This window comes from Pocillopora verrucosa, chromosome 3, assembly GCF_036669915.1.
Source record: "Pocillopora verrucosa isolate sample1 chromosome 3, ASM3666991v2, whole genome shotgun sequence".
Classification (NCBI taxonomy): Eukaryota; Metazoa; Cnidaria; class Anthozoa; order Scleractinia; family Pocilloporidae; genus Pocillopora; species Pocillopora verrucosa.
In genome coordinates, this window is record NC_089314.1 from 13,131,803 (window position 1) to 13,151,802 (window position 20,000).

Here is a 20,000-nt window from a genome sequence, read left to right on the forward strand (position 1 = left end):
TGTCAGCTTGCATCACGTGCGCAGAAAATACGGATATGGGATTCGAGGTTAAATTGCCCCTACCGTTTGAAGTCCAGTCACAAATACTGTAATAACGCCAACCTTCTCGCTATTCCACCTACACCATCTAAAGCCGAACCTGCAAAGTCATCAAAGCTATTCATGCCGTCGTTCTTTCTCTCCAACGTCATGTCACTGGCGCCGAAAATAGATGAAGTCCGTGAAGTCGTCCATTATGCAGATTTCGACCTCGTATGCATAACAGAGACTTGGCTCAAAGACCACATTGACAATAATATTGTCGCTATTTCTGGCTATAACGTGATCCGCCGAGATCGAACTGAAGCAGTGCATGGGGGAGTGTGTCTGTACATTAAAGAGTCTATCCAATTCAAGATCATTGAGGACATTATGGATAGGAAGTTTGAAGTTGTTTGGACTCAAATACGGCCTTCGCGTCTCCCAAGGGGCATTACCAGCATTATTGTTGGAGTTGTTTATCATTCTCCGAGCGCCGCGGATCCGCCTATGCTGGATTATTTGTATAACTGTTTATCTTTGGTTGAAGCTCGCTTTCCTGGCTGCGGGATAATTTTACTTGGTGACTTCAATAAAACTCTGTTAAAGAAATCTTCGCGCCTTAGTAACGGCTTTAATTTGAAGCAAATCGTTACCTTTCCAACTCGCGGCAGAAATACCTTAGATCCGGTGTTAACAAATGTGAAGGAGTTCTATGCCCCTCCGATCCAGCGCCCTGCTCTCGGTTTGTCCGATCATTTCTCTGTGGAAGTTCAGCCGCTCGTGCGTTCCCAACAACCAAGAACTAAACTTATCGTGAAATCGAGGGACTTACGGCCTACAACGCGTATGGCTATGCGCACGTATCTTGGAAATGTGGACGTTAAGACACTTATCGATAGTAAAGATTCTTGCAAGGGCAAAGTGGAAATGCTGGAGACCATAGTTAAGACCGGAATGGACATTCTCCTCCCCCTGAAGTCTAAGTCGGTACAAACCAACGAGCCGCCCTGGGTCAATCAACAACTGAAGGGTCTCATTCACAGCCGCCAAAAGGCCCTCGCTCAAGGCGACCAGGAGCAGTACCGCACCCTACGAAATCGCGTTAATCGTGAGAGGAAAGCATGCCGTGCAAAGTTCTATAACTCCAAGGTTGAACATCTGAAGGACTGTAAACCCGCAGTTTGGTGGCGTGAGGTAAAGAAGCTCAGTGGTATGTCAGACGCAGCTTCTAGAGGCGTTAATCCAGCTACCCTCTACCAACATATTGCTTGTGGTCAGAGAGGTTCGCCTCCAAGCACATTGGCTCCTATGCGCGCCTTCACCCCCCTTTCACCTAACACCTCAACCAACTCTGACCAGGAGAGTGCTTTCCAGGTATCAGAATTCTCTGTTTTAAAGAAGCTATCCGCCTTAAATCCAACTAAGGCAACCGGTCCGGACGGAATCCCCGGTTGGCTTCTTAAAGAGAATGCAGATTTACTAGCACTGCCTGTGAGTGATATCCTTAACTGTTCGTTTAAGGAAGCACGGTTGCCTCAGTCTTGGAAGGACGCTAACATCACTCCAGTACCAAAGCAGAATCCAATACACGATGTAAACAAACATCTACGTCCAATATCCCTAACTCCCGTGCTTTCTAAGGTTGCTGAAGATTTCGTCGTGGAGAGTTTCCTCAAGCCTGTTGTGTTGGCGAAAGTGGATGTACGGCAGTTTGGGACTGTGCCAGGTTCCAGTACGACACAAGCACTAATAAGCATGGTCCACTCATGGCTTAGTGCTACGGATGGGAACGGTGCAACTGTCAGAACCATCCTCTTTGACTTCCGCAAGGCGTTTGACCTTATTGACCATCAGATCCTAGTTCAGAAGCTCATTTCATACGATCTTCCAAGCGGAATAATTGACTGGATAGTGGACTTTCTGTCCTGTCGCCGACAGCGTGTTAAACTTAGTCAGGACTGTTACTCGGAGTGGGGGGCCATCCCATCAGGGGTCCCACAGGGCACAAAACTTGGCCCCTGGTTATTTACTATTATGATAAACGACCTCATCATCCCGGGTACAGACATGTGGAAATATGTCGATGACTCCACTATTTCTGAAACAGTCATGAAGTCTGAGGTCAGCAAAGTCCAACAAGCGGTTGACAAACTCGCGACGCAAGCTTCTGCTGACAAGTTCCAATTAAATGAAACCAAGTGCAAGGAACTGCGCATAACATTCAGTCACTCTAGAAAGAACTTTGATCCAATTAAGGTTAATGATCAGGACTTAGAGTGTGTAGAGCAAGCAAAGATCTTAGGTTTGCAGATATCTTGCGATCTTACGTGGAATAATCACGTATCCGAAGTTGTAAAGAAAGTAAACAAGCGCCTGTATTTTTTGCGTCAGCTTAAGCGTGCACAAGTCAAGTCTGAGGAACTTTTGCTCTTCTATTTGACTTGTATTAGGCCTGTCACTGAATATGCATGCCCTGTTTATCATCATAGCCTCCCGCAATACCTTTCAGTAGATCTTGAGAGATGTCAAAGGCGAGCTTTACATATTATCTATCCAGATTGTTCGTACAATGAGGCGCTTCTTTTGACTGGTCTAGTTCCCTTACACAACCGCCGCGAGTTCTTTTGTGATAAGCTTTTTAATTCCATCCTGTCTAATCCCTCGCACAAGCTCTATAGCTTACTACCTCCCAAGAATGAGTGCGAAGTCAATTTAAGGAGTCAGCACTCTTTTACTACACGGCGCCTCCACACCATTCGTACTCGAAATAGTTTTATCCATCACTATGTCCATAAAGCAATGATGTAATATTGTTTTTCTCTTAATTATATATTTTTGTCTTTTTAATTAGTTCTTCTTAGCCATGTATTTTTTGTAGTATATATTTTATTGTAAATCAAACGTAATTCAGCCTGTGGCTGCAAGGTTCTTGATAATAAACTATCTATCTATCTCTTGGTATTTGAATTTTCAAAAATGCTGTAGTCAGGAGCAGTCAGGAAGAAAGTATCGCGAGCTCTTGCCAAGTACCTCTATAAAGCTGTATATAGTATGATGTACTATTCAAATCTACAGGAAAACGAAAATTTGGACTATGACAATCTCGGATTTGCACAGTCGTTTTAGGCAACTAAAAATTGTACTTTTACTTAGATGAGGAATAAGTTTCCACATATTTTTTGGCCACTTCTGAAGAGTGGTTTTTAAGTGGTTTTTTGTAGCCGGCAAAGCACAGGTCATTATTGCTCTCTGCATGTGCCCATAACTCTGTTGGGGATTAATGTACAGACATTGAACTCCACGTTTACTCACTATTACGGTCATCTTGGAATTAGAGGAGGGAAATTTTTCACGGAGAATTTACATGGAAGTTGAAATAACACATTCGAATGAGGTATGTTTTTTCGACTTTGCCTTAAAGTTTATGTTCATAAATGAATTTTTCCGAGGTGGAAAAAATTAAGAAGCTAATCTTTAATCTATATTCTTTCAATGCAACTGTGATTTATCGTGATTCAAACTTTAGGAAAAAGTGCATTAACGTTTATTTCTTATATTGTAATAATAATGTTTATTTCTTATATTACGCAGTCTAGCATGCGATAAAGATATGATCGAGTGCGCATTACAACACTAAAATCTTAAAGTAATAAATGGCTAGTCCAAATAATGATAATAATAATAATAATTTACAATTTTCGGAAAACAATAAAAGTAGAATATGAGTTAATAAAAGAACTAATAAAAAGCTAATTTAAAAAGATGTATCTTTAGTAAAACTTTAAAAATGTTCAATGATTGACATTGTCTAATTTCTAAAGGGAGTCGATTCCATACTTTGGGCGCAGCATTTTCAAACGCCCTATCCCCGAGTGTCTTTTTGTTCTATAGGTATTGTCCATTAGGAGTATGCCCCGGTATGATCTCAACTGATACCGCGAGCTCTCTTTGATTTTTATCAAGTCTGAAAGATATTGTGGTGCGACGCCGTAGATACATTTGTGAACTAGCATTGCTCTCTTGAATTCTATTCTGGGGGTAACCGGAAGCCAGTGCAGGTTGATCAGGGATGGTGTGATAGGATCATACCTAGATATAGTACATACCAGCTGAGCACCCGCGTTCTGCAGGCGTTGCAGCTTACCAAGATGACCAGCGGGCGTACCATATAATAGACCGTTACAATAGTCTATTTGTGACATTATAATAGCCTGTACAATGGACTTCCTATTATCATATGATAAATACTTTCTAATACGCCGCATGTTATGTAGATGGTCATAAATATTCTGACATATGCTGTTAATATGTGTGGTCATATTCATGTTTGCATCAAACCAAGCACCCAGGTTTCTAACAGAGTAAACCGCAGAAACCTTTACCTTACCTACTTGCAGGTCACTTATCATAACCTTATTTAACTGTGCGCGTGTACCTATAATAAGAAACTCAGTCTTAGCATCGTTCAGCCGAAGTTTGTCTTGGACCATCCAGGTTCTTATGTCCCTGATGCAAGCTTGTAGAGCATCAACAGCATCCGTCTCAGTAGCAGAACCATCCAGCTTAAATGAGATATAGAGCTGTGTATCATCAGCGTATGCGTGAACGTTAGGGAGATGGGATTCAACAACATCGAAGGGCTTACTTGCATACAACGTGAAGAGCAAGGGACCAAGACATGATCCTTGAGGTACCCCTTGAGGCAGATCAAAGTCACTCGAATACCTCCCGTTAATCAGGATTCGCTGTTTCCTGTTTGATAAATATGAGTGAAACCATTTAAGAGCGGTACCTGTAATTCCATACGTCACGCACAGGCGATTCAACAACACTTGGTGGTCAATCGTGTCAAATGCTGCACTCAGGTCTAGCAATACCAAAAGAGTAACTCGTTGATTGTCCATTGCAGCTAGTATGTCATTCTGTATCTTCAATAGGGCCGTCTCTGTGCTATGACCAAGTCGATAGGCTGACTGGAGGATGGGATACAAACCCGACTGAGTAACGTGATCGGTTGTCTGATCATAAACTGCACTTTCAACCAATTTAGAGAGGTATTGCAGATTACTCACAGGTCTTAAATTGGATAAGGAAGTCCCTTGCTTGGTCTTCTTCAGTCTTGGATCCACAAGGGCCGTTTTCCAATCAGATGGAAAGTGTCCCAAGGAAAGTGAAGAATTCAAGACATTAGTGATGATGGGGAGAAGCATATCGGACATGCCGACTACTAAATTGGTCGGCATAGGATCAAGTTGACAGCTTTTCTTCGATGATCTACTGACCAGCTTCCTTATATCTTCCACAGAATACGTATTGAAATGATCAAGTTTCCTATCGCCTGTAAACACTTTATCCTCAGCCACCGCCCCAGGATGAAGAGTACACGCATCAAGCTCTGCCCGAATCTTTGCAATCTTACGGTCGAAAAAAAACCGCCCGATATCGTTGGCTAAGATTGAGTTGTCCGTGTATTCTGGAAAACACAACTCATTCCTAGGAAGTAACAATGATCGAGTGGCCCTGAATAGCTTTCCTTGGTTTTCACTATTGTCGTTCACAAAGTCTGAGTAGAAAGCACGCTTAGCCCGTGTACTTAAATAAGTAACATGGTTCTTGAGTTTCTTGAATGCCAACAAATCTTCCTGTGATCGTGTTCTTCTCCATCTCCGTTCTGCTTTCCGGCGTCGCCTTTTTGCCTCGGCTATCTCACTGGTATACCAGGGTACCTTGGGCCTAGCCCGCACTGTTTTGGTTTTTAAAGGTGCGTGACGATCAAGAACTTGAGAGAGTGTGGTCGTGTAATCCTCTACAAGTACATCCAAGTCCAGTGGGGTGATGGGATCGCTATTACCTCGATCACATAGCCCTGTAAGTACTACGTCGCTCGATAGGCTCTCAGCGTCCAAGGATTTAGTTTTCCTAAACTTTATTATCCTAGTCTGAAATGAAGGCTTACTTATGGCAACATGACAATGTACAGCTGCATGATCGGAGAAATAGCGACAGGCGCGTGGTGGACTCGCCAGAATATCCTCAATCTTTCTTGTTATAACAAAATCCAGGGTGTGACCACGTATGTGCGTTGGCTCTGTCACATGCTGCTCCAAACCGAGAGACTCAAGCAGATCTAAAAACTTAAGTGCATCAGTGTCATTAGGAACATCCACATGTATGTTGTAATCACCAACGACAATCAAAGGCTCTTTGGATAGAATAGTGGACTCCATCAGGTCAGAAAACTCCATCAGAAAAGTGTTAATGGGAACCCTGCAGTGGTCATCACAATTCTGTGGACGGTAGACGATCACAAGCTGTATCTTGCGGGAAGTCGACGTTTGGACCAACAGCTCGCAAAATTCAAGCGACTCTTGAATTCCATCTCGAGTCGTGCTAACACAAAGTGAATCCTTGTACAGTAGTCCAATGCCTCCACCTGTCCGTTCTTGTCGTGGAAAGTCAATAAACTTGTAACCGGGAGGACACAGTTCTATTGTTAGCGCATCATCATGGGGCTGGAGCCACGTCTCAGTAATCACAACCAAGTCATATCTATGTTCACAGACGTAATCTACAAAATCGACTGTCTTATTGCGCACCGACTGGGCATTCATGTGACAAAATGACAAAAAGACCCCATTTACGTAGTTGGCAGACAAACAATGTACTTTAGTAAAGTTTGAGACATTCCTAGTTGTTGATTTAGACAATGAAGAACGTGATTGTGGTGCCCGTAAAGTTCCATTATTTTGATGGCGTGATTTCACAATTGTTGATATACCGCATCCCTCAGGACCAGGATTAAGTTTGAAGACCAGATCGCCAATTAGCACTTGATGGAATGAGGCACATGAATTTGCATAGTAGGCTATTGGACACCTGTGCCTACGTAGGCGTAACCGACATGAGAAATCAAGCATATTCAAAATTCCCAGGAACTCGGGTGGAACGTAGTAGCTGATCCATGGACGTCGGAAGAATGTAATACAAGCAGAGCCATTTAACAGATTGGTGAGAACAACACCATTAGAGAGATCACTGTTCCATGAAGAGTGAAACAATACTTCGACTCCAGCCAATAACGTGGCATTGTTCCTTATGCAAATAGGGCTCTCAGTCCAACAATTCACTGAAGACGAGAAACAACCAAATATCCTAATATTCCAGCCAGCGAAATGCATAAGCAACTCCAAACCCGGCCAGTAGAAAGTGTGAGGTCTTACACATATACCCTCGTGGTCATATTTCAGAGGGAAGGCAGCAGTAAGTATTAAAAAGACCACAAACACGTTGGTGGTTTTTGCGTGCCTGCACCTCATTTGCATGTTATTTTTACTCTAATTCCACCACCCATTGGGTGGTCTTGATGTATGACTAACTAAGTCGCCAAGCGCCATTTTCTATTTTCAACGACGTTTTTAATCTCTGTTTATTATTCAAACGTTGTTGACTTTTTTTTACGGTTTCTTATTGCTGTACTATACTCTGTTGGTAAGAAAATCTTCTTGAAGACAGTGATAGTTCATTTCAATGAGCTCAAATTGCGAGAGGAGAACCTCATAAAACAAAGCAATTAATTCTATGTTACACTACAGTGCACTATCATCGACCGTACTTTGTTTGAGGTTTGACCACGGTTTTGCTCTTATATATAGGTCGTGTGCTTGCGCCTCTGAGTTTATTTAGATGGCAGCAGAATACCATAAAAGGAAAATAGTCGACCTGTAGGATCACTAGATTAAAACGTACAAAAGCCAAGAAAACCTTCAAAGACTGAGTTCAGGAGAGGTTATGACATTGACCTCAAAGAAGACGATGACTACAAACATTAGACAAAGTTATGTATGTCATGTGCAAGACATTTGTATCGCATTAGAGCGTCAGCTCCAAGAAGAGACCCTCTTTCTGCTCAGAATAAAAATTCATTCCGTTGGAGGCCCCACACAGAAGAAAGCTCATATGTTTGCCAAAAAGAGGTGGGAAGACCAAGTGTAAGTAAGAAGAGAACACTATTTGAATTGGCTTGTGAAAGTGACCCTGAGAGCAGAGATGAGGACGAAAAAAAAGCGACTAAGAAAACTTATTGTGATATTTTTCGTACCGTAACAGAGAATTTGCATCTTTTAGATGAAGAACTAGCAAAAGTATTATGTTGCAAAATTTGCTTTTATTTTGGTCTGATTTTCATTGATGATTTCCTAATGACATGATACCATCTGCAAAAAGCCGGCAATCAACATTTTAAAAGAAATGGCGACATTAATTTTCATTCTAAAGGGATCTCGGTTGGAAAAGTCAACACTTGTAGGCTGCAAAACAAAGACGAAAGTGCACTCATTTAATCCAGACACTCACGAGAAGGACACGACTTGTAAAAACTATTGGAAATTTGTGTTAAAATGTGGATAGCAAAGCGCGTCCGACTAGCAACTCCCGCACGCCCTAGGTCCGAGTTTAAGTAATAATTGATTTATGCCATGTTGGTACTCGTGTTAGGGTTAGGGTAAGGGTTAGAGTTAGATAATTAAATTTATGACTTGTTAGCACACGAGGGTGAAAATTGATACCATTGGCCATGTCTGTTTTTAAGGAGAGGGGACGGTTTGAGTTATATATGTAGCGGTAGTGTAAATGTCATCCATATTGGGGTACCTATTTGAGTGATGCGCATGCACAGTCATCTAATTAAAAATGTGCGCAATGTTTTAGAGCCAGTCCCTACGTGGTATGGGTGTCACGAAATGTCCTATTGTTGGTACCTATGTGGTGTGAGATGTCACGAAATGTTGCACGTGACGTGATCTGCACAAACTTGCCCACCAAGTTTAAATCCCAAGAGAGATGTTGGCTAAGCTTGTCTAGGACTTGCCCAAGACTTGTCTTGTACTGTTGAAGGCTGTCCAAATCTCTAGGGGTTAGAATTTATTATTTAAAGTGAAGTCGTTGTAAGTAGAAGTAGTCATCAACATGCCTGTGTTTCAATATCCCTAAGATTTTACGTATACATGCAAAACTTGTAAATCGTGTATCAAATGTAAAGAAACTCTTGAAGAAGCGGCATGGAATGTCAAGATTAGGAACATAAGAAAAGCGTATGTAGAGAAACGTGTGGAAGAGATTACAAAAAGATTAGGAAATTTAAGTCTAAAAGATTCAGCCCCAACTTGCCCAATCTCCCAAGAGGGACCTGTCAATCAAGATCACATATTTTCCTTATAAAAGAGAGTCGTTGTAGTGTAGTATGGTATCCCTGTGTATTATGTGTACATATGTCACGTGACTAGCACATGGAGAGAGATCCGCGATCTTAATTAAAAGACCTCGTCCTGCTTCTTCTTATAATAGAGACCTTACGCAACAGGACGGCAGAATGAGGACGCACCCGATTCGCTCGTAATTAACCGCTTACATGCGGATTTAATTAGTATCAAATTAACGCATACAAGCGGTCAAAGTAGGGCCTATTTACCTATCGTGAACCTGTGACGTATGGGATTAAATATTAGCGCCCTGCTCAGCACGCTTCGCTGACCCCATTGCTTGGTCTTTATATCCCTGCACAACGTGGATCATTAGGTTATTGCGCGTCTGACCTTTTTACTTTACAATGGAAAGGCAATCCCGATTAGTTTATTCTGAAGAACAAAAGGAAGTGCTGGCCACGTTTTTCAACGAGGGAATGACTTCCACCAAGAAAGCGATGTGCGACAAAATTCGTGCATGTGCCACAAGAGTCGGCATTTCGGAAGACCAAGTGAAGGTAGTTTAAGCTCTCACGGCCCTGATTAACATTCATTTTATCCCAGGCACCAGGATAATTAATTTCCTGTACTAAATTTCATGTATGTATGTTGTTAAGAGTTTCAGGCCATTTGAAGTTAGTGTAATTCAATTGTTCTGATCTTTTGACCTATTCTGTTACAAACCACGTTGATTTAATTGCGATCTGAGGACATCTTTCGAGAATTTTTCTAATTTTATTACACACAGGCTTTATATGAAGTTACAGTGTAAGGTTTTCGCCGGCCAGTTTATTCCTAATTCTGCGTTGTCCATAGCTATAGCCTTTCACAAATGATGTGAAAGCCGTTTGATGTCAGAAGAAATTAAATGACGCATGTGTTGTACTTTCTCTCCGTCCAAATAGAAATAACATGGAACGACGAGAAACCACAAAAACGATCTCAAACCACCTAAAAGCATTTTAAACTACCTGAAACCACCTAAAAACAGACAAACCATCTTAAACCACGTAAAACCAACTAAAACTACCTACGATCGACAAAGAGAGTTCTCCGGTTACCGCATTGATAGTTTGCTCCTCTGGAGACCTCTGTAATCAATTTCAATTTTTGGGACCCCTTCACACGTTTCGTACCGCTTTCTTGTACTGAATGAAAGTTCTCTTACTTCACATGAAAATGTAATTAACTGGGTGCCATTGTTAGACATTTGTTGATACATTTGTGCAATTTTGTCCTCTTTGACTCAAGTTGTCAATTGAAAAATGAGATTGACTGTAATTTAGTTTTCCATAAGGAAATTATAGGAACAATGATGGCCTTTGTAACTCCTATTTGTCGAGCACAATGATAGTCTGAATCATTCATCTACAGCTGGCCTCTTAAACCAGCCTACTATCTCCATCTCGAGCTGAGATAATATTTCTTTGATTTTTGGTGGTTTTAGATGGTTGCACTGAGGTAGTTTTTGGTGGTTGTACTGAGGTGGTTTTAGATGGTTGTACTGAGGTAGTTTTAGGTGGTTGTACTAAGGTAGTTTTAGGTAGTTGTACTGAGGTGGTTTTTAGATGGTTGCAATTAGGTAGTTTTAGTTGGTTGTGCAGAGGTGGTTTTAGATGGTTGCACTGAGGTAGTTTTAGATGGTTTAAGATGGTTTGCTTGTAGATTTTTAAGATGGTTTAAGATGGTTTAGGGCCTGGTTACATAAAGGTGGGGGACCCTTGGTAGTTGAGATAACCTGCCTACCTGTGGTTGAGAAATAGCCTGTGTTAATGTACAATCTTACAACCTCAGGAACTCTAGCAACCCCAGCAAGATACATTGACCCACCTTGGGATTTTTACAAGGCAAATTGCCATCCCTGTAGGGAGACATTCTCCTAAGCAGGTCACCCTGCCTATCATGTAAACATGATCAAGAAAAAGTAAGAGATTATATGGATAGGCAGGTTACCTCACCTAGGTGGAGTCCCCCAACCTTCATGTAAACAGGCCCCTAGGATAGTTTTCAGATGGTTTCAGTTGCTTGTACATGGCTTTAGATGGTTTTAGGTGGTTGTAGATGGTCTGAATCAGTTGTAGATCAGGTTTTAGTTGGTTGTGGATGGTTTGAGTTAGTTGCAGATGGTTTGAGGTGGTTGTAGATGGTTTGAGTTGGTTGTAGATGGCTTGATTTGATTGTAGATGGATACAGTTGCTTCCAGATGGTTTCAAATGGTTACAGATCATTCTAGATGTTTTAAGAAGGTTATAAATGGTTCCAGATAGTTTAAGATGGTTCTGAATGGTTTTAGTAGATTCAAGATGGTTGCCAATTTTTATTACATGGGTCGAATGATTTAAGATGGGTTTATATGGTTTCAAATGGTTTAAGATTACTTTGGATCCTTTTAGTTTGGTTTCAGGTGTACATATTGGTTTTAGTTTGTGTTAAGGGGGTTTTTGGTCAGGCCATGCTATAGTATTTTCCTTTCTTTGCACCTTATGTGTTACCTACAGAAGTTTTGTCTTATATATTAATACAGTAAAACCCAATTGAACTAAGTGTTTTGAATAAGGTACTACATACGAGGATGTTAATGCAGAAGGTCATATTCACAGTTGACTTCTGATAACTTTCAAATGTTATTCGAGCCAGCAACTAGCAAATGAAACAAAAGTCATTGGGGTGCTTTAGATTTACATGTTTTTTATTCATTTGCTATCGCTTTTTTTCTCCTCTCTCTCTCCCTCCCTCTCCTCTCTCTGTGCCTCTCTGTCTTTCAATTTGTTTTTATTTGTTATTTTGCATCTTTTTCAGTATTTAAAGATAGACAAAATTGATGTGGTATTTGTACCACACAATATAGATACAAAAAGAAATACTTTTAAAGAGATCTTGAAGAAGCTCAGAACTTTAATTTTATGGGACTGCATGCACAGACCTCTCCTCCCAGACTTTGCAAATTAGAGCATATAATAACAGTTTCCTTTTTTCAATAGCCTTTTTAGCTACTGTACAATGTCATCTAACTGTTTTAAGTCATATTAATGTGATAAAGTAACTGGAAAATATATTTTTCCAATTGAATAAAGAGAGAAAGTTTCTAAAGAACCTGTGGTGCTGCATTTGTGGGGAAATATAGCAAGAAAATTCTGTTTTATTTACTGAGTTGATAATATGAATTTACTATCATAAAGTGTTTCAAAGTTGACTTTTTGAGTGTCAGCCCTAAAGTAGCTGTGACTGCATGTGAGTTGTCAGTGACAGTTAGTTCAAAGTTTTCTTGTTTGTCAAACTGCTAAACCAGTTAGAATTTTACTTTTCTTGGTTTTTTCTTTTAGTGTGAAACATTACTTTTTTTCTGGTCAGCACTGGATAAACAACCACAATGCGAAGTGTAGTAGTGGTTCCAGAGTGCTTGATGGACACAAGAGGACAGAAAAGAAACTAGTGAGGAAACAAAGTGGCTTTATTGCTTTCACAAGGGAGTTTCTCCACAAAGGTAGTCATTCTTGATCTAGCTAAATTTGTGCTTTACATCTTACCTTTTAAGTTGAAAAATGCATCATGTCCTTTTATTCCACAGAACAAACTGGTGGAAGTGCAGAGGTCTTTCGCACCATCGGAGAAAAGTGGAGGAACTTGTCTGACTCAGATAGAGATGCCTACAAAAAGGTGGCAACAGATTTAGGGTCAGCTGTGTCACTACCCTCAGCTGATAAACAAGCCAAGAAGATAATTGGCAACATCATGAAACAGGTCAGCTAGTAATAATCATTGTCATTATCATCATCATTATTACAAACTTACAATGATATTTATCACATTTTGTGATGTGAACTTTGTGGTTTATAAATGACCAAGTTCAACTCACCAAGCTGTACAAAGACTGGATTGACAAGTTCTTGAAATGATATACCCAATACATTTACTGACCTTATGATTTTGTTTATTTTGTAAACTGGTCTTAAATTGTGCTATAATAGCAAACAAGCATTTCGTATTGAATTTTTCTGTTCGACATTGATTTTAATCGATCAGCATTAATTTATCAGTTTTCTTATTGTTACATTTATATTACTGGTAGATTGACTGTTGTCAAATAAAATTATGATATTTATCTGTGTGGATTGTAATTTAAGATATGCCAAAAATTTTCCCCTTTCTTATAATTTTACAGTTGGTCACCAGGTGTCTCAGCAAGCTCTTAATAAACAATGAAAGTTATTCTTAAACTTACTCATAATTACCTGTTTTAAATATCTTACTTTTTAGGTTTTTTCTTTTCCTTGATTTACACAACTTTCTTAGTATGCAAGCTCAGTAATTTTCATGTAATTAAATGTTTGTCACCATGCACTCCCATCATGGGATACAACTTTAATCCAGCACTAAACAAACTGACATTGCTTAAGTAATGAGTATATATGTTATCACACTTATTTGGTTCTTCTAATTGTTACCAATCCTTATCCATGTTTTACACAGGTTGCAGAACTGGAAACACTTGGTGGTCATGCACTGATGTTATGTGCTTATGATGGTGTTTGTTACCAAGGTTCAGCTGGGATTGGTGACAGCCTTTTAAAAACAAACATCATGGAAACATTTGCAAGTAGATTACACTGTGAGTACTGACTGTAGATATGCATTAATTAGCTCTTTACTCTTGATATACACTTTCAGAAGCTCATTCTAATTTTACTTGTAATGTTGAAATCTTTCTGCAAATTTTTGCGCTTGAGAATTTGTGAATTGGATTTTTCCATACATGAGTTGATGAAAAAAAGAAAAACAATTAGTAAAACCAATTACCTGTAAATTCCAATTTGCATTTCATTCCCTCACTCAAAACATAAACAGAACCTCAAAAAAAGGTTATTGAGAGCAGTAGTCCCGGTACTCAATTTCTGTTACTCTAAGTGTACATCTATGTTCTTAAATATCAATATAATCTCAATATATTAAAACAATAAATGAATCCCAATGAAATTCACTACATTGATGCTTAGATCAACAACTTATTACACCAAGCATCTCGTTTCTTAAGAACTTAGAAAAGAAAGCATAATATTTCCAGTAAAAATAGGTCCTTACTTTATAGGTAATTCCCTGGTGGAAAAGCAAGACGTGTCAGTAAAACATCTACAAGAAGTGTTCAACTTCAAATACAGTATGCGTTTTTATAGCATATATTTGCCTTTATCCATGCACGTGCGGATTAAGGTCTTCGAAGATCTAGCTGATGTTCCTACAAATTATTGAAAAATATATTTGTTTTCTCTTTCCACTGAAATGGCCGCATTTAGTTTCAGTTGACCCATGATTGAAAACTACATCTCCATAAACTACTATTTGAAGCATTTAAGGGGTCAATAGCTGTTTTACACTCAGATCCTTCCCTTGTTAATTCGTCGACCTCCTGTTAATTAGTACTCCCGGTTTAAGTTAAAAACCACTGCAGTTCACAACCGTAACAATACCAACTCACAACAAACTAACTACTAATTGAACTACAAAACACCTCAGTCGAAAAGATGAAATTTACACAACATACCATACATTCTTCCTTCACTTTGACACAACCTCATCACACACAAGTTCTTTAAGTGTTTATCAGTCATCTGCAACCAGAGCCACAGTGAGTGTCGACCACTGTACTTCCCGCGCATCCATTGTTCTTGGTACTCCTTCCTAATCTCAACGCAGCACTTCCTCTGCTGCTGGTTTTATCGTTTCCAAAGGTGAGCAAGTTTTTTATCTCTGATTTTGTAAAGTTCAGTGTTAAGCGTGTTTACCACTCAAAGTGACGGGCTTATTACGTGTGAAAAGGAATTAGGAATTTCCATGAAACAAAGTGATCATGCTGGAATGAAAGACTAGTGTACTATTTGGTCTCCTAAGTATTTAACACCAACGTTATTTACTTTGTAACCCTTTTTACGCAGATACTAATTTGGAATGCTGTTACCAAGCACGGCCTGAGAAACACGTGTGGTTTTTGTTCTTCCACCACGAACACACATTCATGGGCGCACAGTGAATCCGGGAAACTTTGTGGTTGAATGGTGCATTCTATGACGGAGAATCGATTTTTGTCGGTGGTTTTATGAATGCCCTTTAGAGCCGGCAACCTATTTTCACTCGACTTGCTGAAGTTAACTTCTTCAGGCTGACCTCCCTGTGAAGGCGCCATAACCTTTTGGAACTGTGCACAATAAATTGTAACGTGGTTTTGGCAAATAAATCTCTTAATTTTTATTTTTTGTTTGTGTGTTTGTTTGCTTTTTCTATGTTTATTTGGTTAATCTCTTGGCAATAAAAGGAAAAAGCACTGTCCATCGAGCATGGCATATCCGATGTTTATCGCATAGTTTCCTAACAAGTTTGATGATAAGTTTTCACGCACTCTAAACTGAACTTGCCGGAAACGTACAAACGGGGGGAATTAACTCGGCAGAGACCACTCGCCTAATGAGAACGGAACTCGTCGCGATTTCCTGGCACACAGCGATCTACTTCGAGTGAACTTGTACGGACGTCAAGAAAGAGATAGCGTTTGGTTCCACAGTATACTTTTATTCGTAGAGCGCTCTAACATACACCATGCTAGAGTAGAAGCTAAAGTAGTAATCATAAAAGCTGCACAAGGTACTTGCTTAAGAACTAACTGGTGAGAGGTGCTATTGAACCAATTTTTCTCGAGAGACCATTAACACTTGTATTTACCTAACAAAAACCAGTAATAAATAACAAGTGCCGACGTGCAGGAGCATAATGAAAGCGAGTAACAAGCAAATCTATTGGTCAATTGTCTTGTCAATGCTAGTACTTTACATATCAATCAATGACTCTAGTATCGTAGTCCATCATCCCCTTATGAACTGGTCTGAAAAGTTTCCATTTTTAGGCTTTCTATCGTATCATGGAACAACACAAAAAGTGTCATTTTTTCTTGAAAAGAATAAGGGGGAAACAGTCCCTTCTATTCATTTTCTTTGTATTGTGGTTACTTTGGTGTTATGAAACCAATTAAGACACGAAACGAAGATCGTATGGCCCGGATTTCTTTGGTCTTTAGCGGTTTCATTGGGTAAAACCCCGAATACTGTGGGTGTGTGTGTGTGTGTGTGTGTTAGCCTTCCCAGGAGGATACACGTAATATACTTGATATACAGCGTAATACATCAAGAACTGATCCCTGTTATCACTTGTTTCCTATTGGCATGCACCACATTTGTTCTGAGCCGAGTGTTTACGAAGATTTTCCCACCTTTCAGAGAATTAAAGACAATTTGCAGCAGACGTGAATTTAGCCAAACCAGAGTTCTCGAGCAATGAAAACTCGGTAACATTGTTATGGTTTTCATGGGATAACGACATTGGGTCCCACTTGGACTTATTTTGGTGACATTGGCAGATTTCCACATCTGTTTTATGATTTTCATGGGAGATTGCGGTTGGTCCGCAGTCAGACCCATTTTGGCAATATTGGTTAGTTTCAAAATTTTTCCTATGATTTCCATGGGAAATCGACTTTTAATCGCACTTGTACTCATTTTGGCGACTCGCCCAGTTTCCAGAACTGTCCTATGATTTTCAAGGGCTATTGTTGTTGGTCCTCACTAAGATCCATTTTAGTGATATTGGCGAGTTTCCACATCTGTCCTAAGATTTTGACGAGATGTTCACCTTGAGTCGCACTTGGACCCATTTTGGCGATATTGGCCACTTTACATAACTTTCTCGTCATTTTTATGGGATATTGGCATTAATCCACACTTGGACTCTCTTTGGCGATATTGGCGAATTTCCTCACCTTCATATGATTTTCATGAGATATCGCCGTTGACCCGCACTTGCACCCATCTTGGCGATATTTGTTAGTTTCTACAACTTGCTTATAACGATTTTGACTCACACCTGGACCCATTTAGGCGAAAGTAGCCAGTTTCCACGACTTTCTTTCGATTCTCATGGGAAGTTGACATTGATTCGCACCCTAACTCATTTTGGTGATTTCAGCCAATCACTTCGACTTTCCAATGATTTTCATGGGATCTTAGCATTGACCCGCAATTGGACCCATTTTTGTGATTTTGGTCAATCGCTGCGACTTTCTTATCATTTTCGTGAGATGTCAACATTGACCCGCACTTGCACCCATTTTGGCGATATTTTCCAGTTTCCACATCTTGCTTATAACGATTTTGACTCCGACTTGGACCAATTTAGGCGAAAGCAGCCAGTTTCCGCGACTTTCTTACAATTCTCATGGGAAGTTGACACTGGTTCGCACCCTAACTCATTTTGGTGATTTCAGCCAATCTCTTCGACTTTCCAATGATTTTCATGGGATCTAAGCATTGACCCACAATTGGACCCATTTTTGAGATTTTGGTCAATCCCTGCGACTTTCCTATCATTTTCCTGAGATGTCAACATTGACCCGCACTTGCACCCATTTTGGCGATATTCGCCAGTTTCCACATCTTGCTTATAACGATTTTGACTCCGACTTGGACCAATTTAGGCGAAAGCAGCCAGTTTCCGCGACTTTCTTACGATTCTCATGGGAAGTTGACACTGGTTCGCACCCTAACTCATTTTGGTGATTTCAGCCAATCTCTTCGACTTTCCAATGATTTTCATGGGATCTAAGCATTGACCCACAATTGGACCCATTTTTGAGATTTTGGTCAATCCCTGCGACTTTCCTATCATTTTCCTGAGATGTCAACATTGACCCGCACTTGCACCCATTTTGGCGATATTCGCCAGTTTCCACATCTTGCTTATAACGATTTTGACTCCGACTTGGACCAATTTAGGCGAAAGCAGCCAGTTTCCGCGACTTTCTTACGATTCTCATGGGAAGTTGACACTGGTTCGCACCCTAACTCATTTTGGTGATTTCAGCCAATCTCTTCGACTTTCCAATGATTTTCATGGGATCTAAGCATTGACCCACAATTGGACCCATTTTTGAGATTTTGGTCAATCCCTGCGACTTTCCTATCATTTTCCTGAGATGTCAACATTGACCCGCACTTGCACCCATTTTGGCGATATTTGCCAGTTTCCACAACTTGCTTATAACGATTTTGACTCCCACTTGGACCAATTTAAGCGAAAGTAGCCAGTTTCCGCGACTTTCTTACGATTCTCATGGGAAGTTGACACTGGTTCGCACCCTAACTCATTTTGGTGATTTCAGCCAATCTCTTCGACTTTCTAATGATTTTCATGGGATCTTAGCATTGACCCTCAATTGGACCCATTTTTGTGATTTTGGTCAATCCCTGCGACTTTCTTATCTTTTTCACGAGATGTCAACATTGACCCGCACTTGCACCCATTTTGGCGATATTTGCCAGTTTCCACAACTTGCTTATAACGATTTTGACTCCCACTTGGACCCATTTTAGCGATATTGCCCAGTTTCTACAAGTTTCCCACGATCTTTGTGGGATATCGACACTGACTTGCAATTGGACCCATTTTGGCCATAAAGGCCAGTTTCCACAACTTTCTTATGGTATTTATGGGACACTTGGACCCATTTTGCCGACATTGGCCGATGCCTCGACTCCCTCGTCGCTCTTATGGGATATTGCTCTTGACCCACACTCACACTCTCACTCGTTTTAGCAAAATTGCGAACCTTAGATGTTCTTGACTCATGTAATAATGCACTAAATAATTTTAATAAAGGTCGCAATTGCCATGCGTTAAAATACTTGTCCCACGAACAAAGACACTTAGGCCAAAATGCTGAAACTTTTTCAATTTAATCAGGCTTCAAACGTCACAACAAAATGACCAGGTAAGGATACGTCAAGGAGCCAAAGTCGATAAAACAAGATTGAATTAATTCGTAGAGGACAGCTGTTATTTGTCGTATAAAGTGACTGACTAGTTGACAGTGAGCTTAATTTTTTTAGCTGATTGGTAACACTTGTTCGTAGATTTACATTCTTGAGTGAAAGGGGAAAAGGAACAGGCAGTTGAAACGACTCACAAGTTATAATCAAGATATTTCTGTGTTTAAATCTGAACTATCTGAATCAGATTCACTGTCACTTCCGTATTCAGCATTGAGAACGGAACGCAGGTCCTCAAAGACTTCACTTTGGCCAAGCTGTTGAACCACATCAGCTTCATCAGTGTTGTAATCGTCCTCCATCTGAACCTCCTCATCGGCATCATCACAATCCACTTCGGGGAAAATTCCAAGGTCAAACTGAGCTTCACATTCCTCATGGCTATCATCATCATTAGAAAAGAGACCGTGGAGATGACCTGTGAATACGGAAAGCTCATCCATTTTAGTGCGGGCAATGGAGAGTAATGCGCGAGCTCGCTCCGTATCTTTCTGTGCCATCAGTTCCTTTGACCAAGTGTCCAATACCTTCAACTTTCCCTCGAAATGACTGAACATTCGTCTTCAACCGCAATTGTGGAGGGGTATTTACAACCCACCGTGTCAACGTTTTGTCTTGTGTACTCCTTGACAAGCTGTTTAATGGCTCCCGTTGCCTTTGTAATTTGCGTACAAAGCCGTTTTGCAATGGCTTGTCCATCTAAAGAATTAACACGACATGAGTCAAAATGATACCCTATAAAGCCTAGGTTATAATCATTTCAATACGATGTGTTGGTTAGCTGTAATCGGGCTTCTTATCGACGACTGTTGGCACTGAAACATATCAATGCAATACCTGCATATTTCTTCATCAGTTGTAAGAGAAACCACCT

General features: G+C 40.2%; 1 protein-coding gene across 1 annotated transcript; it reads left to right on the forward strand.

Moving 5' to 3' along the window:
* The first annotated feature begins 9,625 nt into the window (after nucleotides 1-9,625).
* LOC136279563 (uncharacterized) lies at nucleotides 9,626-14,507 on the forward strand. Its single transcript, XM_066163508.1, has 5 exons — nucleotides 9,626-9,778; nucleotides 12,612-12,744; nucleotides 12,829-13,001; nucleotides 13,731-13,869; nucleotides 14,347-14,507. Exons 1-5 carry the CDS (start codon nucleotides 9,626-9,628, stop codon nucleotides 14,505-14,507), a joined length of 759 nt encoding a protein of 252 aa, XP_066019605.1.
* Nucleotides 14,508-20,000: the final 5,493 nt, after the last annotated feature.

Coding starts and splice junctions, on each gene's coding strand:
- LOC136279563 (XM_066163508.1), top strand. CDS start 9,626: ATGGAAAGGCAATCCCGATTAGTTTATTCTGAAGAACAAAAGGAAGTG. Junction 9,779..12,611: donor TTTCGGAAGACCAAGTGAAG/GTAGTTTAAGCT, acceptor TTTTCTGGTCAG/CACTGGATAAACAACCACAA. Junction 13,870..14,346: donor ATTTGCAAGTAGATTACACT/GTGAGTACTGAC, acceptor CTTACTTTATAG/GTAATTCCCTGGTGGAAAAG.